Source organism: Sinohyriopsis cumingii, chromosome 1 (assembly GCF_028554795.1).
Source record: "Sinohyriopsis cumingii isolate HCF-2022 chromosome 1, ASM2855479v2, whole genome shotgun sequence".
NCBI classification, from domain to species: domain Eukaryota; kingdom Metazoa; phylum Mollusca; class Bivalvia; order Unionida; family Unionidae; genus Sinohyriopsis; species Sinohyriopsis cumingii.
Genome location: NC_142961.1, coordinates 17,605,267 through 17,628,513, shown reverse-complemented (window position 1 = coordinate 17,628,513; position 23,247 = coordinate 17,605,267). Strand labels below are relative to the sequence as shown.

At 33.8% G+C, this 23,247-nt stretch overlaps 1 protein-coding gene across 1 annotated transcript in view; it reads right to left on the bottom strand.

Annotated features, from left to right (window-relative positions):
* LOC149806502 (uncharacterized) overlaps positions 1–23,247 on the bottom strand; it is a 145,113-nt gene that overhangs the window by 115,264 nt on the left and 6,602 nt on the right. The window contains exons 4-8 of the mRNA XM_089953913.1: positions 20,406–21,671; positions 14,196–14,369; positions 10,359–10,501; positions 9,534–9,641; positions 4,908–5,069 (exon numbers count right to left, since the gene is read on the bottom strand). Of these exons, the coding sequence (XP_089810039.1) occupies positions 4,908–5,069; positions 9,534–9,641; positions 10,359–10,501; positions 14,196–14,369; positions 20,406–21,671 (1,853 nt within the window). The remainder of the gene's footprint in view (positions 1–4,907; positions 5,070–9,533; positions 9,642–10,358; positions 10,502–14,195; positions 14,370–20,405; positions 21,672–23,247) is intronic.

Here is a 23,247-nt window from a genome sequence, read left to right as displayed (position 1 = left end):
GTAGTTCATTGATTGACTTTAGTCTGTGATAGTTCCTTATCTATGTAGTTCATTTATTGACTTTAGTCTCTGATAGAAAGGTGCAACTGCACCAGGCCCACAAACCAACCTGTATTTTGTGATGAATATTTCACAGAATTTCTTCAGTGATATAGAAATAAGACTTTGAGGGCCATTGTCCTCATTTTGCACTGGGCCCACACTACCCTGACACTGTCAATGAGAGACAAGAAATGCAGAAAAATTGTAAGTGTGAGAGACAAAAAATGCAGGCAACTCACCAGGATAAGAGACCACAAATGGAAGCTACTCACATGATTAAGAGACAAGAAATGGAGGCAACTCACCAGGATAAGAGACAAGAAATACAAGGTACAAACCAGAGTGAGAGACAAGAAATGCAGGCAACTCACCAGAGTGAGAGCCACAAAAAATGCAGGGCAACTCACCAGGGTAAGAGACAATACGTGGATGATACTCACATGAGTGAAAGACAAGAAATGCAGGCAACTCACCTGAATAAGAGACAAGAAATACAAGTTACTAACCAGAGTGAGAGACAAGAAATGCAGGCAGCTCACTTGGAGAAGAGACAAGAAGTGATGGCAACTCACTTGGGAGAGAGACAACTAATGCAGGGAACTCACCATGATAAGTGTGTTTGTGTGTGTGATTTGGATTTTTAACGTAGCTTTAACAATTTTTCAGTCATATCGCTACGATGTCTGCAATGTGACAGTTTATAGTGATGTCTAGCACTGGGGCATCATGCCGCAGACATGTAGCATGATGTCCCACCCAGTCACATTATCCTGACACCGGGCCGACCAGTCCTAACACTAACCTCTTAATGCTGAGCGCCAAGCAAGGCAGCTGTTAGTACCATTTTTGTAAGTCTTTGGTATGACTCGGCCGGGGATCGAACCCACGACCTCCCGCATCCGAGGCGGACGCTCTAACCACTAGGCCACTGGAGCCATGATAAGAGATAAGAATGGAGGCTACTCACCTGAGCAAGAGACAAAAAGTACAGGCAACTCATTAGGGTGAGAGATAAGAAATGCAGGAAACTCACCAGTATTATGTATATTGAATTTGTATTTGTTATTTTTTTTTTCTCCATGATTATAGGTTACATATAATTGTATTTTAGACTTGACCCAGTCGAAAATCAAGTGAATTGTGTACCTGACTAGGGACATTGGTGTTGTTTTTGTTTTGTAAACAAATGATACATGGTTAATATTTCTCTAGGGGTGTATGTTAAATATTAGGATCATTATCAATAAAGGCGAACATGTTTATTTGAGTCTGGGTCTAGGCTACTGGGATTTCCCCATGAAGAACCTGTTATATCTGATGTTTCCAATGCTCTTTATTATAATTTTAGTGACATATTTTATCTATTTACAACTTCAAATTTTCTGGAAAATGAACTTTGGAACTACATCCTGGCACTTTTTTCATGTCTTACTTTTTTTATAATCTTGTTTGCTTGAAAAATTATCCACCCTTGCAATAAATCAGAAGCAGAATCATTTGTATTGTTGTGTTCAGTTTTTCATGGAGTGGATCTATTTATTCAAATTATTATTGTCTGGAATTACAAATAGGTCAATAACATTCTTGGACAGAAACATTAATTTGAAATTATAGTGAATTCAGACAAGGACATCTTGGATTATATTATTGTCATTAATTGGAAGACTGATACACATCATCACACTTCAGGCCACTGGTACATGAGTACATTCAAGACCACAGGCACATCAAAACCTTCAGCACTGGAAGTTATTTTGAACACCACTGGAATTTAATTAGAACACTATTCATTAGGAATAGTGATAGAAGTCTTTGGACTATTTGGGATTTAATTTGCAATACTACAGGTTCTTCCTATATTCTGACTTTATATTCGAAGGAAGTAAGTTATTTGTTGAATTGTGCAAAACTTGTTGGTTTTTTCTCTTTTCTTTTACTTTGTTTAAGACCATAGAGTCGTAATACAAGGGTGTGGAAGTAATTCTTCGCACCTGTTTTTGAATAGTTATTATACACATTTGATACTCAATGATAATCTAGACCAATATTTTCAAAATGCATACTCAAACCTTGAATCACGAAATTAGAAATGAAGTAACATCTGGAACAGCAAAATTTAGCAGCATGGAGAGGAAATCAAGATTAGAAAAATCTGTATAGTTCCATGATCATTTTAATTTCATTTTATTTATAACTTGTCAATGTTTTGAGACCATAAGCTTGAGTTTCAGTCTCAAAAAAAGTATTACCATAAATAAGTTGCACAATATACAAGACAGACTGACTGACAAAGAGAAGGCAAAAATGGTAAAGACACTTAAACATAGATAAGCAAACAAAAGAACTTTGAAAGTAATCATGCATTAAAGTTTCCGAGAAATGATAATGACTCTAAAAAATATGGCCTATACCTTAACATGCCTAACAGAAAACTCCCCCAGCATCACTGAAATCTCACAATGTCTACAAGCATTACAGACATGTTACAATGTCTACATGTATCATGGAAATATTACAATGTCTACAAGTATCAGAAACATGTTACAATGTCTACATGTATCACAGAAATGTGACAATGTCTACTAGCATCATATACATGTTACAATGTCTACATGCATTATATAAATATTACAATACCTACATGCATCACAGAAATATTACAATGTCTACAAGTATCAATGACATGTTACAATGTCTACATGTATCACATAAATGTCACAATGTCTACAAGTATCACAAACATGTTACAAAGTCAGCATATATCACATAAATGTGACACACACACACATAAATATCACATTGTCTACAAGCATCATATGAATAGTACAATGTCTACAAGTATCAATGACATGTTACAATGTCTACATGTTTCACAAACATGTTACAATGTCAGCATGTATCACAGACCTGTTACAATGCTTACAAGCATCATATAAATATTCTTATGTTAAGTGTTTAGGCTTGAATAAACAGTAACACAAGAAAGAGTGAAAACAACAAGCATTGAAAAATATAATAATTTATTTCCCTGGAAAATGTTTGTAAAAATGGAAAAATATGAACTTACAGTTTTAAGAATCAAATCCAAAAATAATCCAAGAATAATCCACGAATCCAATTTTAGAAGTCCTAATAATAAAATGTTATAATGATTCAAGTTCAAGTACTGATAAAGAATCCAAGATGGAAGATGATGATGTATGCTGTAACCTGTAGCGTGTTGAAATCTACAGTTCCTTGGAGAAACAAGAAATATCACTCCGGTTTTGGAAATCCAAATAAATTTTTATAAGAACTGTCTTTGTTCAAGAATTTCTTTCGAGCACATGTATTTTACAGGAAAAAACAAAAGAATTAATCCTTTTGAATCCAAGTACTTTGAAATAACTCCAAACGACTTTCCAGTGTAAGAAAAAAAAAAAGCCGAACTCAGAATATTTCTCTAAAACAAAGTTTAAATTGTATTATAAAACACAGTTTAAAAAATCCCCAAGTTGCAAAATCTAAAAGGAGGGTTTACGTGATCATGTTTATATCATGTATGCCTAACATGACCCTGACAAAAACCAATCATTTTACTCTAAGAAATAAAAAAAAAATTGTTTACTTCTTAATCATGTAGTCCCATCATAACCTTGACAACAACCAATCATTTTTAAAAAAAAAAAAATAACTTATTTATGTGGCTGCTACTAATTTTGAATCAAGGTCAGGATCTAGGTCAACATTTGGTATTTACTAAAATGAACAATCACGTTCAAACTATTTTCTGGAAATAGTATCATCTCCAGTGAATAAATTTACATTAAAATATCATGTAATGAAAAATAATTTAAAAAATTTAAAACTGACAAACAAGCAATTAAATTAAAATAAATATATATCAAATTAGATATAGTTAAATCAAATATACATAACAATATTACAATGTCTACAAGTATCAATGACATGTTACAATGTCTACATGTATCACAAACATGTTGCAATGTCTACAAGCATCATATAAATATTACAATGTCTACAAGTATCACTGACATGTTACAATGTCTACATGTATCACAAACATGTTGCAATGTCTACAAGCATCATATAAATATTACAATGTCTACAAGTATCACTGACATGTTAAAATGTCTACATGTACCATAGAAATGTTACAATGTCTACATGTATCACAAACATGTTACAATGTCTACATGTATCACAAACATGTTGCAATGTCTACAAGCATCATATAAATATTACAATGTCTACAAGTATCACTGACATGTTAAAATGTCTACATGTACCATAGAAATGTTACAATGTCTACATGTATCACAAACATGTTACAATGTCTGCATGAATCACAAACATGTTACAATGTCTACAAGCATCATCAAAATCTTATAATGTGTACAAACATTTCTAATTTCTAATTTCTTCTCTGCTTCTATTCAAATTCAGCTGGTTCAATTTTACTACTTCCCCATTAAGGAGAAAGAGATTGGAGCTTAGATCGGACAGTGTCACTTTGCCCTTCTGGGGTCCTGGGTTTAAATTCTAATTGAGAGAAATATACTGGAATTCAGACTGGAAGGTGGTAGTAATGACTGTTTTGCCCTCCTGGGTTTAATCTCCAAATGCAGTGTGCATGTGCAAGGTTCAGCAGAAGGACATAGTGTAGAACATCAAGGATCATGGTCAGTAAGTGGCTGCCTATACCTCAACTGCTAAATGAGGTATTTCATCCAAGGTACATTGTTTTATCATAAATTCTCGTGGTTTCTACCAACTTAATGATCACCTTATGCCTAAAAATGAGTCATCAAAGAGTATGTTGTATTAATAATTATCAGACCTTAAAAATGACAATAGAGCATTACCTTGTAAGCACTGTCAAGAAGGGCAAACCCACTAACCATGGTTGATCCTACAGCATACAATTCCAACCGGTTGTTGTGTACTGTCACAGGGACATCGCCATAGTATGATGTATACTCATGACCCGACAAAATGTCACCTGATGGTTTGCATCTTACATACTCCTAAAATTCCAAGAGGTTTATTCATTAAAATCAATATTCTAAACTCATATGATGAAAAAAAGACAATGATCAAATAATAATTAAATTACTATACTGGTACTGATATATTAATTTTACTACATATTAATTGACTTTAGGCCTGAGTATATTGTATATTTCAAAAAATATCTTCAATAGAAATGTGTTCCATGATACCATGAAAGTTAAAAACTAGTACCTTGGTTTTCGGATGTCATATCAGCTATGGATCATACAATGAAAATGAACTACACCATACTGTAGCAATGTTGGCTTTATAAAACCTACACAACTTCATCTTAAAAAAGATAGAACCTTGGTATGTTAACCAAATATAAAGACTAGTTTATTGAATGCTTTGATATGACATATTGATATTTTGTTATAAAGCCCAGTTCACTGAATGCTTTGATATGACACTCATATTTTGTTATAAAGCTCAGTTCACTGAATGCTCTGACATGACATATTGATATTTTAATATGAAACCCATTTTATTGAATGCTTTGACATGAAATATTGATATTTTGTTATAAAGCCCAGTTCACTGAATGCTTTGACATGGCATATTTATATTTTATTATAAAGCCCAGTTCATTGAATGCTTTGATATGAATACTCATATTTTGTAATAATATTTTGACTGCTTTAACATGACATCGATATTTTGTTGTTTCCAATGTAATACACAAGTCAAACAACCTTAGAACTATGCACTTACATTATACAAGAATGTTGCTATTGCAAGTGTTAGTCAGGACTAGGTTGACTGATACAAACTGATTAAATTTTGTTTTGTCTTTTTACTCTTTTATAGGTCCTTAGTTAACCTCTTGCTATTAGGATCTGGCCAATACGATTGGTCCTGAACATATACAGACAAACCTGTCTGCAGCAGCCCCCTGTAAGTAAAAGCCAAATTGGCTTTTGTGGACAGGTGATCTATGAAGGCAGGATCAGCAAACTTGGTTCTCAACAAATGTATGTACTATGCACCAAATAGCATTAGCATTATTATTAGTAATATTATCATTAATCATTAATATTATTTTGCATGGATTATTATTAGCAGTAGTATCATTAATCATTAATATTATTTTGCATGGATTATTATTAGCAGTAGTATCATTAATCATTAATATTATTTTGCATGCATTATTATTAGCAGTAGTATCATTAATCATTAATATTATTTTGCATGGATTATTATTAGCAGTAGTATCATTAATCATTAATATTATTTTGCAATGATTATTATTAGCAGTAGTATCATTAATCATTAATATTATTTTGCATGGATTATTATTAGCAGTAGTATCATTAATCATTAATATTATTTTGCATGGATTATTATTAGCAGTAGTATCATTAATCATTAATATTATTTTGCATGGATTATTATTAGTAGTAGTATCATTAATAATTAATATTTTGCATGGATTATTATTAGTAGTAGTATCATTAATCATTAATATTATTTTGCATGGATTATTATTAGCAGTAGTATCATTAATCATTAATATTATTTTGCATGGATTATTATTAGCAGTAGTATCATTAATCATTAATATTATTTTGCATGGATTATTATTAGCAGTAGTATCATTAATCATTAATATTATTCTGCATGGATTATTATTAGCAGTAGTATCATTAATCATTAATATTATTTTGCATGGATTATTATTAGCAGTAGTATCATTAATCATTAATATTATTTTGCATGGATTATTATTAGCAGTAGTATCATTAATCATTAATATTATTTTGCATGGATTATTATTAGCAGTAGTATCATTAATCATTAATATTATTCTGCATGGATTATTATTAGCAGTAGTATCATTAATCATTAATATTATTTTGCACGGATTATTATTAGCAGTAGTATCATTAATCATTAATATTATTTTGCATGGATTATTATTAGTAGTAGTATCATTAATCATTAATCATTAATATTATTTTGCATGGATTATTATTAGCTGCAGTAGTATGCTATCGGCGTACATGTATTTAGATCAGCTGTTAAGTAGCAAAAACAGAAATAATAAAATAATAAAATAAAAGTTCCAAATAAGATTACTGTATCCTCATTCTATTCCCTCATGTGCATTACATCATTATCTAAGAAGCACTATACACACTGATCTTAGATCGTATAAATGAAATCATCACCGCTTAAAAATACACACCGATCTTAGATTGTATAAATGAAATCATCACTACTTAAAAATGCACACTGATGTTAGATCGTATAAATGAAATCATCACCACTTAAAACTATACACACTGATCTTAGATTGTTTTGAAATCATCAACAATTACAAATACACACCTATCTTAGATTGTTTTGAAATCATCACCACTTAAAAATACGCACCTATCTTAGATGGTTCACATTATAAAAACAATATCTGTATTAGTCAGTTGCTCAACTTGCCAAGATCAAAAGACAGCTAGCTGGCTTATGTGAAAAGTCTGTGCTGAACAAAAAAATCAAAAGAAACTTATATGGCTATTTCTTTAACCCACAAACTTACATTTACACTTGCATTTACAGAAATGTTATGATTAGTGAATGACCACTTACCCTAATAAAAAGTAATGTAACTCGCAACTTTGTTCAAAACTATACCTGTGACACTGGTACAAAAGGTGACTTCCATTTTGCTATGATAGTTTTGCTATGAGTACAAGCCATATTGGAAATATTTGCACATTGATTCACATTATGTAAGTGTAAACAATGCCATCCTTGTAAAGTCGAAATTCAGTTTGCACACCCTGAACAGTTAGTGTAGATATGCTCTACTGACCGCTTAAGACAGGGAGAAACCAGTGTTTGGCTAGGAAACACCTGTAACACCTGACCACAGAAGGAAGGTGACCATTACATACAGGAAATTTATATAGGGAACTGGCCAGGAGGGAATTAGAAAGGCCATTGTGAACAGGTGACCCCTGAGTAAAGGTGACCTTTTGGACAGGTTTGATTGAATATATTTTGCTGGCAATGATCATTCAATTTAAGCAATAAAACCATAATGTCCAAATGTCCTCATAAACAAAATGGCTATCCCCTATAGAACCATAATGTCTGTATGTCCTCATACACAAAATGGTTATCCCTATAAAACCATAATGTCTGTATGTCCTCATAAACAAAATGACTATCCCCTATAAAACCATAATGTATGTATGTCCTCATAAACAAAATGACTATCCCCTATAAAACCATGCCTGTATGTCCTCATAAACAAAATGACTATCACCTATAGAACCATAATGTCTGTATGTCCTCATACACAAAATGGTTATCCCTATAAAACCATAATGTCTGTATGTCCTCATACACAAAATGGTTATCCCTATAAAACCATAATGTCTATATGTCCTCATACACAAAATGACTATCCCCTATAAAACCATAATGTCTATATGTCCTCATACACAAAATGACTATCCCCTATAAAACCATAATGTCTGTATGTCCTCATAAACAAAATGGCTATCCCCTATAGAACCATAATGTCTGTATGTCCTCATATACAAAATGGTTATCCCTATAAAACCATAATGTCCAAATGTCCTCATAAACAAAATGGCTATCCCCTATAAAACCATAATGTATGTATGTCCTCATATACAAAATGGTTATCCCCTATAAAACCATAATGTATGTATGTCCTCATACACAAAATGGCTATCCCCTATAAAACCATAATGTCTGTATGTCCCCATAAACAAAATGGCTATCCCCTATAAAACCATAATGTCTGTATGTCCTCATACACAAAATGGCTATCCCCTATAAAACCATAATGTATGTATGTCCTCATAAACAAAATGACTATCCCCTATAAAACCATAATGTCTGTATGTCTCCATAAACAAAATGGCTATCCCCTATAAAACCATAATGTCTGTATGTCCTCATACACAAAATGGTTATCCCTATAAAACCATAATGTCTGTATGTCCTCATACACAAAATGGCTATCCCCTATAAAACCATAATGTATGTATGTCCTCATAAACAAAATGGCTATCCCCTATAAAACCATAATGTCTGTATGTCCTCATACACAAAATGGTTATCCCTATAAAACCATAATGTCTGTATGTCCTCATACACAAAATGGCTATCCCCTATAAAACCATAATGTCTGTATGTCCTCATACACAAAATGGTTATCCCTATAAAACCATAATGTCTGTATATCCTCATACACAAAATGGCTATTACCTATAGAACCATAATGTCTGTATGTCCTCATATACAAAATGGCTATCCCCTATAAAACCATAATGTCCCTATATTCTTATACACAATACTTCTCTCCTCTATATATGCCTCAGTTACATGAACCACTAACAGAAAGCATAACAAAATGACCTGAATCTTTTAATGATCACTTTAATTCCTGTATTAGTCCAACTTACTTTTGTCATCTGATCACTGATCTCAATGCCATTGACCATCAGGTTTCTGGTCACCTTTGAATTCATGTGTACCCTTATTCTGTACTGGCCATTTGAAATATCCTCAATCTGAATGAAAAAATTAACAGCTAATACCTGTATGTATGTATCTATTTAGTAATACCAGTATGATGTGTGTATGTATTTACTAATATCAGTATGAGTGTGTATGTATTTATTAATACCAGCATGTGTGTATGTATTTGTTAATACCAGTACATGTATATGTATTTGCTTTTACCAGTATGATGCATGTATGTATTTATTAATACCAGTATGTATGTATTATATATTTATTAATACCAGAATGTGTGTATGTATTTGTTAATAACAATGTGAAGTAAATATTTATCAATACCAGTATGTAGGTATTTATTAATACCAATACAATGTATGTATTTATTAATATCAGTATGAAGTGTGTATGCATTACCAAATATTTGTGTATGTATTTCTTAAGACCAGTATGATATGTGTATGTATATCTTAATAGCAGCATTATGTGTGTATGTATTTATTAATACCAATATGAGTGCATGTATTTCTTAAGCCTAGTATACTGTGTGTATGCATTTGTTAATACCAGTATTATGTGTGTTTGTATTTATGAATACCAGTATGTGTGTATGTACTGGAACTATTTCTTGGTATTCATCCTTTAGGTTCAACTTTGACAAAGCTGATACATTGTGGCATGTGATCCTCTGAGGAGTGAACTTAAAACCCAGCTGACTTTCTATACATCCACTGGCTCCACCCCTGTGCTATGTGTGGGAGTTAACTTACCAACCAGTTGACTTTCTGTTCATCCACTGGTTCCACCCCTGGACTTCTTGTGGTACAATTCAGGAACCCATCATGGGTATTGCAAAGAATCTGAGGGATGTTGGTTGGTGTTTTTACCCCACCGAGAGCTTTACATCGTGTCCCTTTAATAACAAAATATGAAGTGATGATAAACATATGCACCACAATTTATGTGTACATACTATATACAATTCATAAGTAAAGCTGATTTAAGATTCATTAATTGACTAGTTAATTAATTCACTAGGAGGTAGCATGTTGTCCTCCAGATCAAAATGATCCCTTTGGGATAGAATATCTCTGAGGTAGAAGCTAGAAAATATTGTCTCTGACCTCCAACACACACACTGGATAATGTGTCAGTTGTGCTCAGATACTATGTTGATGGTGACTGATAATAATTTCATCTGGTCATGGACTATTTCCTTATAAGCTGAACAGACAGTTCAATATATCCAAGATGACAGTGACTGAGTTGAAATATTGTCAAGAACAAGCAATACCTCCCTCTTTCTATCAGATCAGTTACCTTATGTACCACATAAAAACCCTTAAATGGCATGTAGACACCCCTGAGGTGAAGGCTCCAAGGTAACCAGGGGTTCAAAAATAAATAACTGATTCAGCATAAAATGGAGCCTGTTTTTGGCAATAAAAGCAGGAGCTGTCATAAGCTAAACCAAACCACCAAGGAAGAACTGTGGATAGTTCAGATAAAAAAACATGGCATGTATCTTACTGATCAACCAACAAGTCTTATATCTCACTGATCAACCAACAAGGCATGTAATTCACTGAACAACTAATAAGACATGTAACTCACTGATCAACCAACAAGGCATGTATCTAAATGATCAACCAACAAGGCATGTAATTCACTAATCAACTAACAAGGCATGTAATTCACTAATCAACTAACAAGGCATGTATCTCACTCACCAACCAACAAGGTGTGTATCTAACTGATCAACCAACAAGGTAAATATCTTGCTGATCAAACAACAAGGCATGTAAATCACTGATCAACAAACAAGTTATGTATCTCACTGATCAACCAACAAGGCATGTAGTTCACTAATCAACAAGGCATGTATCTCACTCACCAATCAACAGGGCATGTATCTAACTGATCAACCAACAAGGCATATAATTCACAAATCAACTAACAAGGTATGTATCTCACTCACCAACCAACAAGGTATGTAACTAACTGATCAACCAACAAGGTAAATATCTCACTGATCAACCAACAAGGCATGTAAATCACTGATCAACAAGCAAGTCATGTATCTCACTGATCATCACTGATCAACCAACAAGGCATGTAATTCACTAATCAACTAACAAGCCATATATCTCACCAACCAACAGGGCATGTATCTAACTGATCAACCAACAAGGCATGTAATTCACTATCAACTAACAAGGCATGTATCTCACTGACCAACCAACAAGGTGTGTATCTAACTGATCAACCAACATGGTATATATCTTGCTGATCAACCAACAAGGCATGTTTCTCACTGATCAACCAACAAGGCATGTAATTCACTGATCAACCAACAAGGCATATAATTGTTATGTATATCTGATTTAATTTATATTTGATTTAATTTAATTATTTGTTTGTTAGTTGTTTTCTTAAAATTATTTCCATTACATGTTATAGTAATGTAATTTTCTTTACTGGAATTTGAAATTTTCCAGAAATTAGTTTGACCTGACTGTTTTGTCATAAACACCTAAAATAGAACTTTGTATCTAAAAGCTGACCTAGTTCCTGGCCTTGATTGAGAATCAAGTAAACAACTTTTTTTTATTCAATCAAATATGTGATTTGTAGAGTGAGGGATTTATACTTAAGGTGAGGCTGTACTGGTGTACATGACTTTACACATGTAAATAGCCTCTATTCTGAAATTCTGGTTTTACCAGAATTGCGCAGTTGTCATATTTAATAGTGAGATTTTGATATATAATGTCAGTCTGGGCTTTTAAACACTTTATGTCAAGGTGTTTGTTTTGTTGTGACTAGTTTGAGTTATATTTTAAATGTTCTTCAAATTATCTGGATTCTAAAAGATTAATTAGTTTCCCTGGAATATTTAAGTGCTCATACAGAATTCTTGGACAAAGACATTTACTGAAATTTTATTCGGATCTCAAACACTGGAACATCATTTTCCATGGTACAACAAAGAACTGTAGACAGATCAGTCTTATACAGGCTATAGTATATGTCATCACCTTCCATTGTGGATTTTTCATCAGGACTTGAACTCAAATTCATTAGAACATTTCATTATTAGGACTACTAATTTTTAATTCTTGGATTATTCTTGGATTATTTGATTCTTAAAAGAATAAATTCTTTTTTCCAATTTTACCTTGTTTTTCTAGGGAAATAAATTATTTGTTAAATTTTACAAAGCTTGTTGCCTTCACTCTTTTCTTGTTACTGTTTATTAGAGCCTAAACACGTAACATAAAATTCACTGAAAAACCAGCAAGGCATGTATTTCATTGATCAACCAACAAGGCATGTAATTCACTGATCAACCAGCAAGGCATGTAATTCACTGATCAACCAACAAGGCATGTATCTCACTGACCAACCAACAAGGCATGTATCTAAATGATCAACCAATAAGGCATGTAATTCACTGTTCAACCAGTAAGGCATGTAATTCACTGATCAACCAGCAAGGCATGTATCTAACTGACCAACCAATAAGGCATGTATCTAAATGATCAACCAACAAGGTGTGTATCTAAATGATCAACCAACAAGGCATGTAATTCACTAATCAACCAACAAGACATGTATCTAAATGATCAACCAGCAAGGCATGTATCTAAATGATCAACCAACAAGGCTTGTATCTAAATGATCAACCAATAAGGCACGTAATTCACTAATCAACTAACAAGGCATGTAATTCACTGATCAACCAACAAGGCATGTATCTAAATGATCAACCAAAAAGGCATGTAATTCACTGACCAACCAACAAGGCATGTACCTAATGAACAACCATCAAGGCATGTATCTCACTGATCAACCAATAAGGCATGTAATTCACTGATCAACCAGCAAGGCACGTAATTCACTGATCAACCAGCAAGGCATGTAATTCACTGATCAACCAATAAGGTATATATCTCACTGATCAACCAATGAGGCATGTAATTCACTGATCAACCAGCAAGGCATGTATCTCACTGATCAACCAACAAGGCATGTAATTCACTAATCAACTAACAAGGAATGTATCTCACTCACCAACCAACAAGGTGTGTATCTAACTGATCAACCAACAAGGTAAATATCTCGTTGATCAACCAACAAGGCATGTAATTCACTGATCAACCAACATGGCATGTATCTCACTGATCAACCAACAAGGCAAGTAATTCACTCATCAACCAGCAATGCATGTATCTAATTAAATGCTGCAGGAAGAATGACTAAGAAGCAGATTTTATATGATAGGTGAGTCAAAGGGGCTTAAGACAATGGTTCAATAAGTACCTTATTCTACTACATCTGAACCTACATGTTAACTAACTTCTAAGATAAACATTATTTAACACTCTGTATTTTGAGATAACATACAAAGATGAGAAAATATGTGGTATAATAACAATAAGTTTTTGAGACCAGTGATCCATTAGATAGGAAATATATTAATTAACATCACTTTATTTTCAAATGAATTTTCAAAGCTATAAAGAATTTACAAATCTGTATAGACACTAGTTCTTTTGGTGAAGATAATGATGATGAAAAGGAGTAATCTTTCTACCAAATCTTACCATAGCAAACATCATAGGTGAAGCTTGCAAACTGGCTGAATTCACTAGTGTAGATGATGTTGGAGAGGGCGTGATAGTCTGGCCCACCAGCGTTGAGGGCATATATAACACCTGCCTTCTGTCTGATCAGTTTCTGTGGAGATCCCTCAAGGTTAATGAACACATCATTGCCGGCTGAAAAATAACCATTTTGTCAGAAGACTAAATTCAAAATGTAACATGCAGGTCATAACAATTTTGTATTAATCTTGAGGAGTTTGTTAATGTTAGCATTCTGTCATACCTAGTTTTACTTTCAATCCTTTAAAAAAAAGATAGAACATATATTTTTTAATGTATTACCACTACGAATATCTTAAAATCATGACAAACCAGACCTTTTACAATTATTGTAAATTATATTAGTACATTTTAAGAAGTTGTTAAAAAAACAATTTGTGTGGCTCTATGTTTTACATAGTACTGAACTTTCAGTAACTTTTGTACACCTTACATTATTTTATTATTCATTTTGGTATACAAATAATTATGTGAAAACATCAAATATAATTTTCATAAGTGCTTAAAATACTATAATTTGGTCCAAAGTTGGTAACTTTCAGTTTGGCCTTGCAAAAATTATCTGTAATGTTGTGTATCTAATAATACACATCCTGTTAATTTACCCAACAATACACATGATGGTAATTTACCCAATAATACACATCCTGTTAATTTACCCAACAATACACATCATGGTAATTTACCCAACAATACACATCCTGTTAATTTACCCAACAATGCACATCCTGTTAATTTACCCAACAATACACATCATGGTAATTTACCCAACAATACACATTCTGTTAATTTACCCAACAATACACATCCTGTTAATTTACTCAACAATATACATCCTGTTCATTTACCCAACAATACACATCCTGTTAATTTACCCAACAAAATACACATCATGGTAATGTTTGCTAAAGATCTCTTGGAACTAACATTATTTACCATAGAAAAACATCTTCAGCAACAGAACATTTCAGGAGTAAAATTTTATTTTATTTTGAAGAAAAGTCATTTTAAGTTTGTGAGCTACCTCACAAATTCTCGTCACCATCGATCCACCAAAAGTAATTTACATAGTCATGCATTATTCATGGATAAATTAAATTTGATTACTGAAAATGATAAATTAATTTTAAACAAATAAAACACAAAATAGACAGTGATTTCATATTTATTGCATTTTATCTTAAACTGTATTTATTAAAAGATAAAAACTGAAATATGAATTTGACAGTGATTTATTTGATACCATATTCAGTGCTGGAGAGCATGAAGAAAACAAAAGCATTAATTGAAATAAACCCTACCTCAGTCAATGCCAAACATTAAGTCTCATTAATGTTTACTTTATAATGAGTGATCAATTGATTTGTACTTAACGGCACATAAGTATATTACAGACTAATTATTGCCAAAGCAATTCAGAGTAAAATGCCTTGCCCTGAAACATACCACAGCAGCTGATATGGGCTGGTCTAGTCTGGGCAGTATTCAGACTTGCAACCCACTTATTGCTGCTCCACTTTACACAACACCTCATAGTGTTTCTAGCATTACCTGTGGGTTATCACACACACCAATTTACACAACACATCATAGTATAGCTAGCATTGCATGAGGGTTATCACACAAGCCACTTTACACTACACTTCATAGTATTGCTAGCATTAGCCATGGGTTATCACACAAGTCACTTTACACAACACTTCATAGTATAGCTAGCATTACATGAGGGTTATCACACAAGCCACTTTACACACATTTCATAGTATAGCTAGCATTAGCCGTGGGTTATCACACAAGTCACTTTACACAACACTTCATAGTATAGCTAGCACATTTTTTTTTTTTTTTTTTTTTTTTTTAGTATAGCTAGCATTACATGAGGTTTATCACATAAGCCACCTTACACAACACTTTATAGTGTAGCTAGCATTACATGAGGGTTAACACACAACCCACTTTATACAATACTTCATAGTACAGCTAGCATTAGCCATGGGTTATCACACAAGTCACTTGGCAATCAATTCTATTAAACCTAAACTTTTGATTTGGATTGTTATTATCAGTGGATATTACAATACATGTGATCTGTCCACTGCAAACAGTTTTTATTCCATTTTTTATGAGATTATGGGTTATTTGTATGCTATCATGGGTAATTTGTATTCTATCATGGGTAACTTTGTTATTCAACAGTTACTATTACACAAAAGTTATGCTAGACAGTTGAAAATCAGACATGCTGAAAAGGACTTGGAGACATTCTCTCTATTTCCAATACAGAAAAATAAAGATAAAATACCTTCTTAAAATATAGTGAATAAATAAGATTTTAATTTGAAAATGAGCCCCTTCTTCTACCAAGGTCCTAAAGGATGGGGCAAAATGCACATGTATTTGACCGGCAACTAAGTTAAACAAATACACCACAAACAGTACTAAACAGAATTGATGACTAACACAATGATTTATTATTATATCAGTCTGGAGCTGATACACAGGCTTCTTTTGTAAGCAATAAAAAAAATAACTTATTTCCTACCTAAATGAAAGTCTTAACTCAGTCACTCTTGACTTATCTATATCAATAGCAGTCCATGTACAATGCAGGCTACCAATTTGTAAGCAAAGCAGAGTCAAGCAGGAAATGCAACCCTTGGTATTTCAGAAAATGTGACTTTCATCAGATTCATTAAACTTAACTGGAAAATACTTAGTTGTCTGAAATGCAGGATTTTATAAAAGCAAAAAATATACATGTACAGACTTTTTCTCGATATTCCATTCAGAATACTACAAAAGTGACAAAACTCTTAACTTGGTAAGCATAATTCTGAAACTGTTCTGGGCTGATAAAAAAGAATTTGTACAGTCATGCATTCTTTAGCTGTGCCATGGATATGAACACCTAGTAAAAACTATTATGTTGCAATCAATAATATTTAAGCTTCAAGAAAACTGTTTTTAACAATGACACATTTTCATAAGGTTCCAAAAGTTTTCATATTTTTTCCCAGAGTTTCACAAAAATTCATAGTTTTTTAAAATTATATTCCAAAATTCTTCATATCTTTTTCATCCACTTCTGACAACTGTCACAGTATCAATTTTTTTAGATCAAGTCAAATAATTTGGACTAATGAGTCTTGAAGTATAGTAATTGGTTTTCGATAGATGAATATCAAGCTAGAAATGCAAAGAATATAATGTCTTTATAATGAAAGTAAGGTATTAAAAATAACTTTGGATGCTGTTTCAACAATTATTGAAACATACGGACTTTTTAATTTTTAATTTGTTTCTTGAATAAAAAAATGAAGATATCATTCAGCTTCCATAGCCTTAATATATCGATTAATTTGCAATAAATGCGGACACATCACTAAATTGTTACGACATCAGCTAGGTTCTTATTTATTTTGATGTAATAACACCAAGGGCTTGATGGCAGTTTTGTCAAAATGACCACAATTTATATTGTAGGTCTTTTTTAGCATGTGAAAATGGGTCATAAATTGTCCAGCTGATCATGAGTGTTGTAGCATCTACTTTGATAAACAAGAGTTCCAAAGAATAATATGTCTCGGCAATATGATGTCAATCTCTTTCGCAAATGTAAACACAAATAGAAGTTAGTGTTGTACAATTTTCACTGAAAAAGTCTAAATGTCTCATTATCTCCTAATCTGGGCAGAAGAAAAATACTGGTAGGTTTCCCTGTTATAATAAAAGTTAATATTGAAGATGATTTAAATGACAAGGGTTTCACAGAATGCTACATCTCACCTGCAAACAGCACTAGGACAACATCACTTCTGCAAACAACACTGTGACAACATCACTACTGCAAACAGCACTAAGACAACTTCTCTACCTGCTAACAGTACTGTGATCACTGCAAACAGCACTGTGATTATATCACTACCTGCAAATACTGTGATCACTTCACTACCTGCTAACACCACTATGATAACATCACTACTTGCTAACAGCACTGTGATAACATCACTAACTGCTATAAGCACTGTTATAACTTCACTACCTGCTATCAGCACTGTGATAACTTCACTACCTGCTAATAACACTGTGATAACATCACTACATGTTATAAGCACTGTGATAACTTCACTACCTGCTAACAGCACTGTGATAACATCACCATTTGCTAACAGCAATGTGATAACATCACTACCTGCTAACATCACTGTGATTATATCACTGAAAACAGCATTGTAATTAATTCAAGGGGTTACATTGTCTCTCCACGAGGTTCTGCCAAAAGAGTAGACAAAAAATGTACATCCATGACTGGGATTTCCTTGTCTTGGTATAAACACTGACATAGATTATTTATTGTTCTCATCCAATTAGTTTCCATTTAAATGAAAATAACCCTGCACTTTTGCGATATAGTCAGCAAATTCAAAACACCGTATTCATCATTGACTAGCATTGCCTTTCACTCTGTATAAAGGTTTTGTAATCTTTGATGAAAATCTGAATAATTGTCAAAGTAGAATCTAGGCTGCTCATAGAAAAGAAACAAAAAAATCAAGAAGAAAGAAAGTTATAATTGTTACAAGTTGCAAGTATTGCATAATGAGTGTCTCAAGCCATGTGCTTTTATTTTTGTGAACATGTATTAATACAGATATTCTAATGAGAGCATTGGGAGTCCAGTCCACTAAGTACACAAGTTCTATGCACGAGAAATTAGAAACATATAATTATTTGATATTATTACTGTATTATCATATTTAATTGATGAATGTCATATAAAAATAACAATAAGTAATTAATATCATTTATCCTGTTAACTTTCAACTTTCATCAGTTCCAATTTGGAAAATGTTCTATGTAAGGTAATAGTACAATAAAGTACACAGCTATATTGAAGTGTGTAATGACTTTGAGGAAATGTCTAATTCATAATATTTTTGAAATTTTTTAATTTCTGTAATGGAAATATGGCAAGTGTCGCTGTTACTGGTACAATGATACACTACATGGAAATCTTCTTGTAGAATAGTATGTAGACTGATGAATGAACCATTGATTGGTAAATGCAGGAATTTTCATTTGTTTGCAATGTTTGATTCATATGGGGCTTGTTGGGGGTGTTTGACAAAGTTTGAAGAGCACATATCTGACATAAAACAGTTCTCATTGTTGCTGTCTTTGCGGGATGCTCTTGAGTGAGTTTGGATTTTTATTTTGATGTGATGTTGTATTGCCTGTTTGTCTGGAACAGTGTTTTCTGTTATAGTTCATTCAACACAGCATCACAAATTTTATATATCTGTAGCTCAGTAAATTTTCAGGTCAGTGTCATTAAATCTAGCTAAAAGGACATACACTGTAATTCATTTCACATGAAACATTTAAAACTAATTAGATACTTTTAGCTACATTTAATGACACTGACCTGAAAATTTGCTGTTACAGATAGAATGAAATTTGCCATGCTGTGTGTAGTTTCTAGCATAATACCAAACAGCTCATCTTCATGTGTGTCTGTCTCTCTCAAATATTTTGTAGGGTGTGTTATCTAAGTTGGAGAGATCTTAAGTAGCTTTATGAGTGAATTCCTTTTTGTTACTGCAGAGGTTTCTTCTTTATAAAAGTAGTTCCTAGTGTGTGGACACCATAACTGAGATGACCTGAACTTAGACAACCAGACTGAGATAACAAATAAGGGTAGCAAAACAGCTAGATTTCTCTGTCACACTGGCAGAAAAATACCACTACCAGCTAACAACACTGTGACGACACAAATACCTGTAAACAGCACTGTGATAACATCACTACCTGCTAACAACACTGTGATAACATCACTACCTGCTAACACTGGAAACATAACATATAAACTGATGTACAAGTTAAGTACAAGTGCAAACAACACAGCTGACAGACACTGAGCAGGAAGATCAGGATTTTTTTGTCATTTGTTCTACTGATTACTCATAACAAACTGCAGACCCAGACCTGACAATGCATTATGCAGTAGCTGATCAGGGTCTACTTTTTTCCAGTAACTTCTGGACTTGACTTATAAGCAAGTATAAATGTTATCACATATATTTTACCATTGCTAAAGCATATGAGAAATAAATTAAATTCTTTTTCTACATCATAGAATTACAAGCTTACATGTTACATGTTTCCTGACTGCAAAGATCTTTACCAGATGGACTCCTACTGTCTTCTCCTTCTCCTTCCAAGTCCTGTAAAATGCATAGAGGTCTCCAGTTCTCTCTAGTTCATCTGCCTCAAAAACCTCAAGAATCTTCACATCTGATTGAATAATTATCCTGGAAGGCCTGTCCACAACCCCAACTATTTCACTGTCAGCAATCCTCACAGTTCCTTGTATCTTGTGTGGCTCCCCTGTTGCCAAACAACCTGTGAGGGAATAAACATCCTCTCCACCATTCCCATCATCCTTGCTGTCAGACAAAAGAGCATACCTGCATGGTCCTGAAGGCCCTGTGACAACAAGTTTTCCTGATGATACATAAAATTTCCATAAATCATAATTTTCGTAGCAGTTTCCATGGCTACCAGTCATGCACTTGCTTACTTTAAGGTTGCTTGACTCAGTGGAGATGTGGTACAAGGCTCCTGCTGTATTGTCCTCTGTACCATTACTGTTGGAGCACATGACAATGTATGTGGCATGTACAGGCATGCTAGATATCAATGTGGTGATATGGCTACCATCTATGGCTTGTGCGAGGCATGTTCTGGCTCTAGCATGGATTTCATCCTTGATCAAGTTTTGTCGATTATGGAAAATACCATAGTTACTGTTACCAGCACCAGTCACTTGCAACACCCCTCCTCCTGCTGCACTAAATTTCCAAATGTTGTCCCCAGAAAGATGGACCATTTCCAGATAGTCTCCTTTATGTCCTGACCTGATCATGTACATGGCACTATGCTCACTACTGCTGCAGAGAACCAGTGTCACTCCAGCACCATGATCTCCATTCAGGGATCCATTGACATTCAGGGGTAGATTAAGGGGTTCATCTGACCCTGGTGGCCCTTTTACATACACACCATGTTTCAGGTTACCATAGCAACCATAATTTGTCATCAGCATTACATGATTTGAACCAAACATGTGACTGCCAATAAGATTTCCTTGCTCATCAGTCACAAACTCATTTTCTGCACCAAAATGACCTGCATTACTTTTCCCAATTGATGTGACTGAGAAATGGTTAGCATCAAATCCAGTAGTCAGAAAAAATATTTCTGCTGTCGTGTTTGACCCATCCGATCCATATGAATTGGAGACCAGGATCAAACCAGCACATCCACCATGTTGTGCATTGATGTTAAATCCCAGTTTGGCATAGCAGTGTATAGGCCACTTAGAATTTCCAAATCCATAAAGGCAAGGGAACTCAGCTGTAAAAAGATAAGACTTCAGAATTAATAATTACATGTAAAACACACACAAATAGTATACAATATAAAGTAAATTCTCTTGATTTCATGTTTTTTTAATATTTTTATTTTGGAATGTGTGGTGACTTTACTACCCTTCTTGTGCCAATTTTTGCTTTCATGTGTGGCTAAATTATCATAAATGTTGCATCTTGGATTTGGTAAACTTGGGCAATGTCCTCCCTAATGTTGAAACAAAGGATGGCAATATGGTAATAACTTGGAACTCTAAACAAAGGATGGTAATCTGGTCATACCTTGGAACTCTAAACAAAGGATGGCAATATGGTCATACCTTGGAACTCTAAACAAAGGATGGCAATATGGTCATACCTTGGAACTCTAAACAAAGGATGGCAAAATGGTCATACCTTGGAACTCTAAACAAAGGATGGCAATATGGTCATACCTTGGAACTCTAAACAAAGGATGGCAATATGGTCATACCTTGGAACTCTAAACAAAGGATGGCAAAATGGTCATACCTTGGAACTCTAAACAAAGGATGGCAATATGGTCATACCTTGGAACTCTAAACAAAGGATGGCAAAATGGCCATACCTTGGAACTCTAAACAAAGGATGGCAATATGGTCATACCTGGGAACTCTAAACAAAGGATGGCAATATGGTCATACCTTGGAACTCTAAACAAAGGATGGCAATCTGGTCATAACTGGGAACTCAGAGGATGGCAATATGGTCATACCTTGGAACTCTAAACAAAGGATGGCAATATTGTCATACCTGGGAACTCAGAGGATGGCAATATGGTCATACCTTGGAACTCTAAACAAAGGATGGCAATATTGTCATACCTGGGAACTCTAAACAAAGGATGGCAATATGGTCATACCTTGGAACTCTAAACAAAGGATGGCAATCTGGTCATAACTGGGAACTCTAAACAAAGGATGGCAATATGGTCATATCTTGGAACTCTAAACAAAGGATGGCAAAATGGTCATACCTGGGAACTCTAAACAAAGGATGGCAATATGGTCATACCTGGGAACTCTAAACAAAGGATGGCAATCTGGTCATACCTGGGAACTCTAAACAAAGGATGGCAATATGGTCAGACATGGGAACTCTAAACAAAGGATGGCAATATGGTCAGACATGGGAACTCTAAACAAAGGATGGCAATCTGGTCATAACTGGGAACTCTAAACAAAGGATGGCAATATGGTCATATCTTGGAACTCTAAACAAAGGATGGCAAAATGGTCATACCTGGGAACTCTAAACAAAGGATGGCAATATGGTCATACCTGGGAACTCTAAACAAAGGATGGCAAAATGGTCATACCTTGGAACTCTAAACAAAGGATGGCAATCTGGTCATACCTTGGAACTCTAAACAAAGGATGGCAAAATGGTCATACCTGGGAACTCTAAACAAAGGATGGCAATATGGTCAGACATGGGAACTCTAAACAAAGGATGGCAATATGGTCATACCTTGGAACTCTAAACAAAGGATGGCAATATGGTCATACCTGGGAACTCTAAACAAAGGATGGCAATCTGGTCAT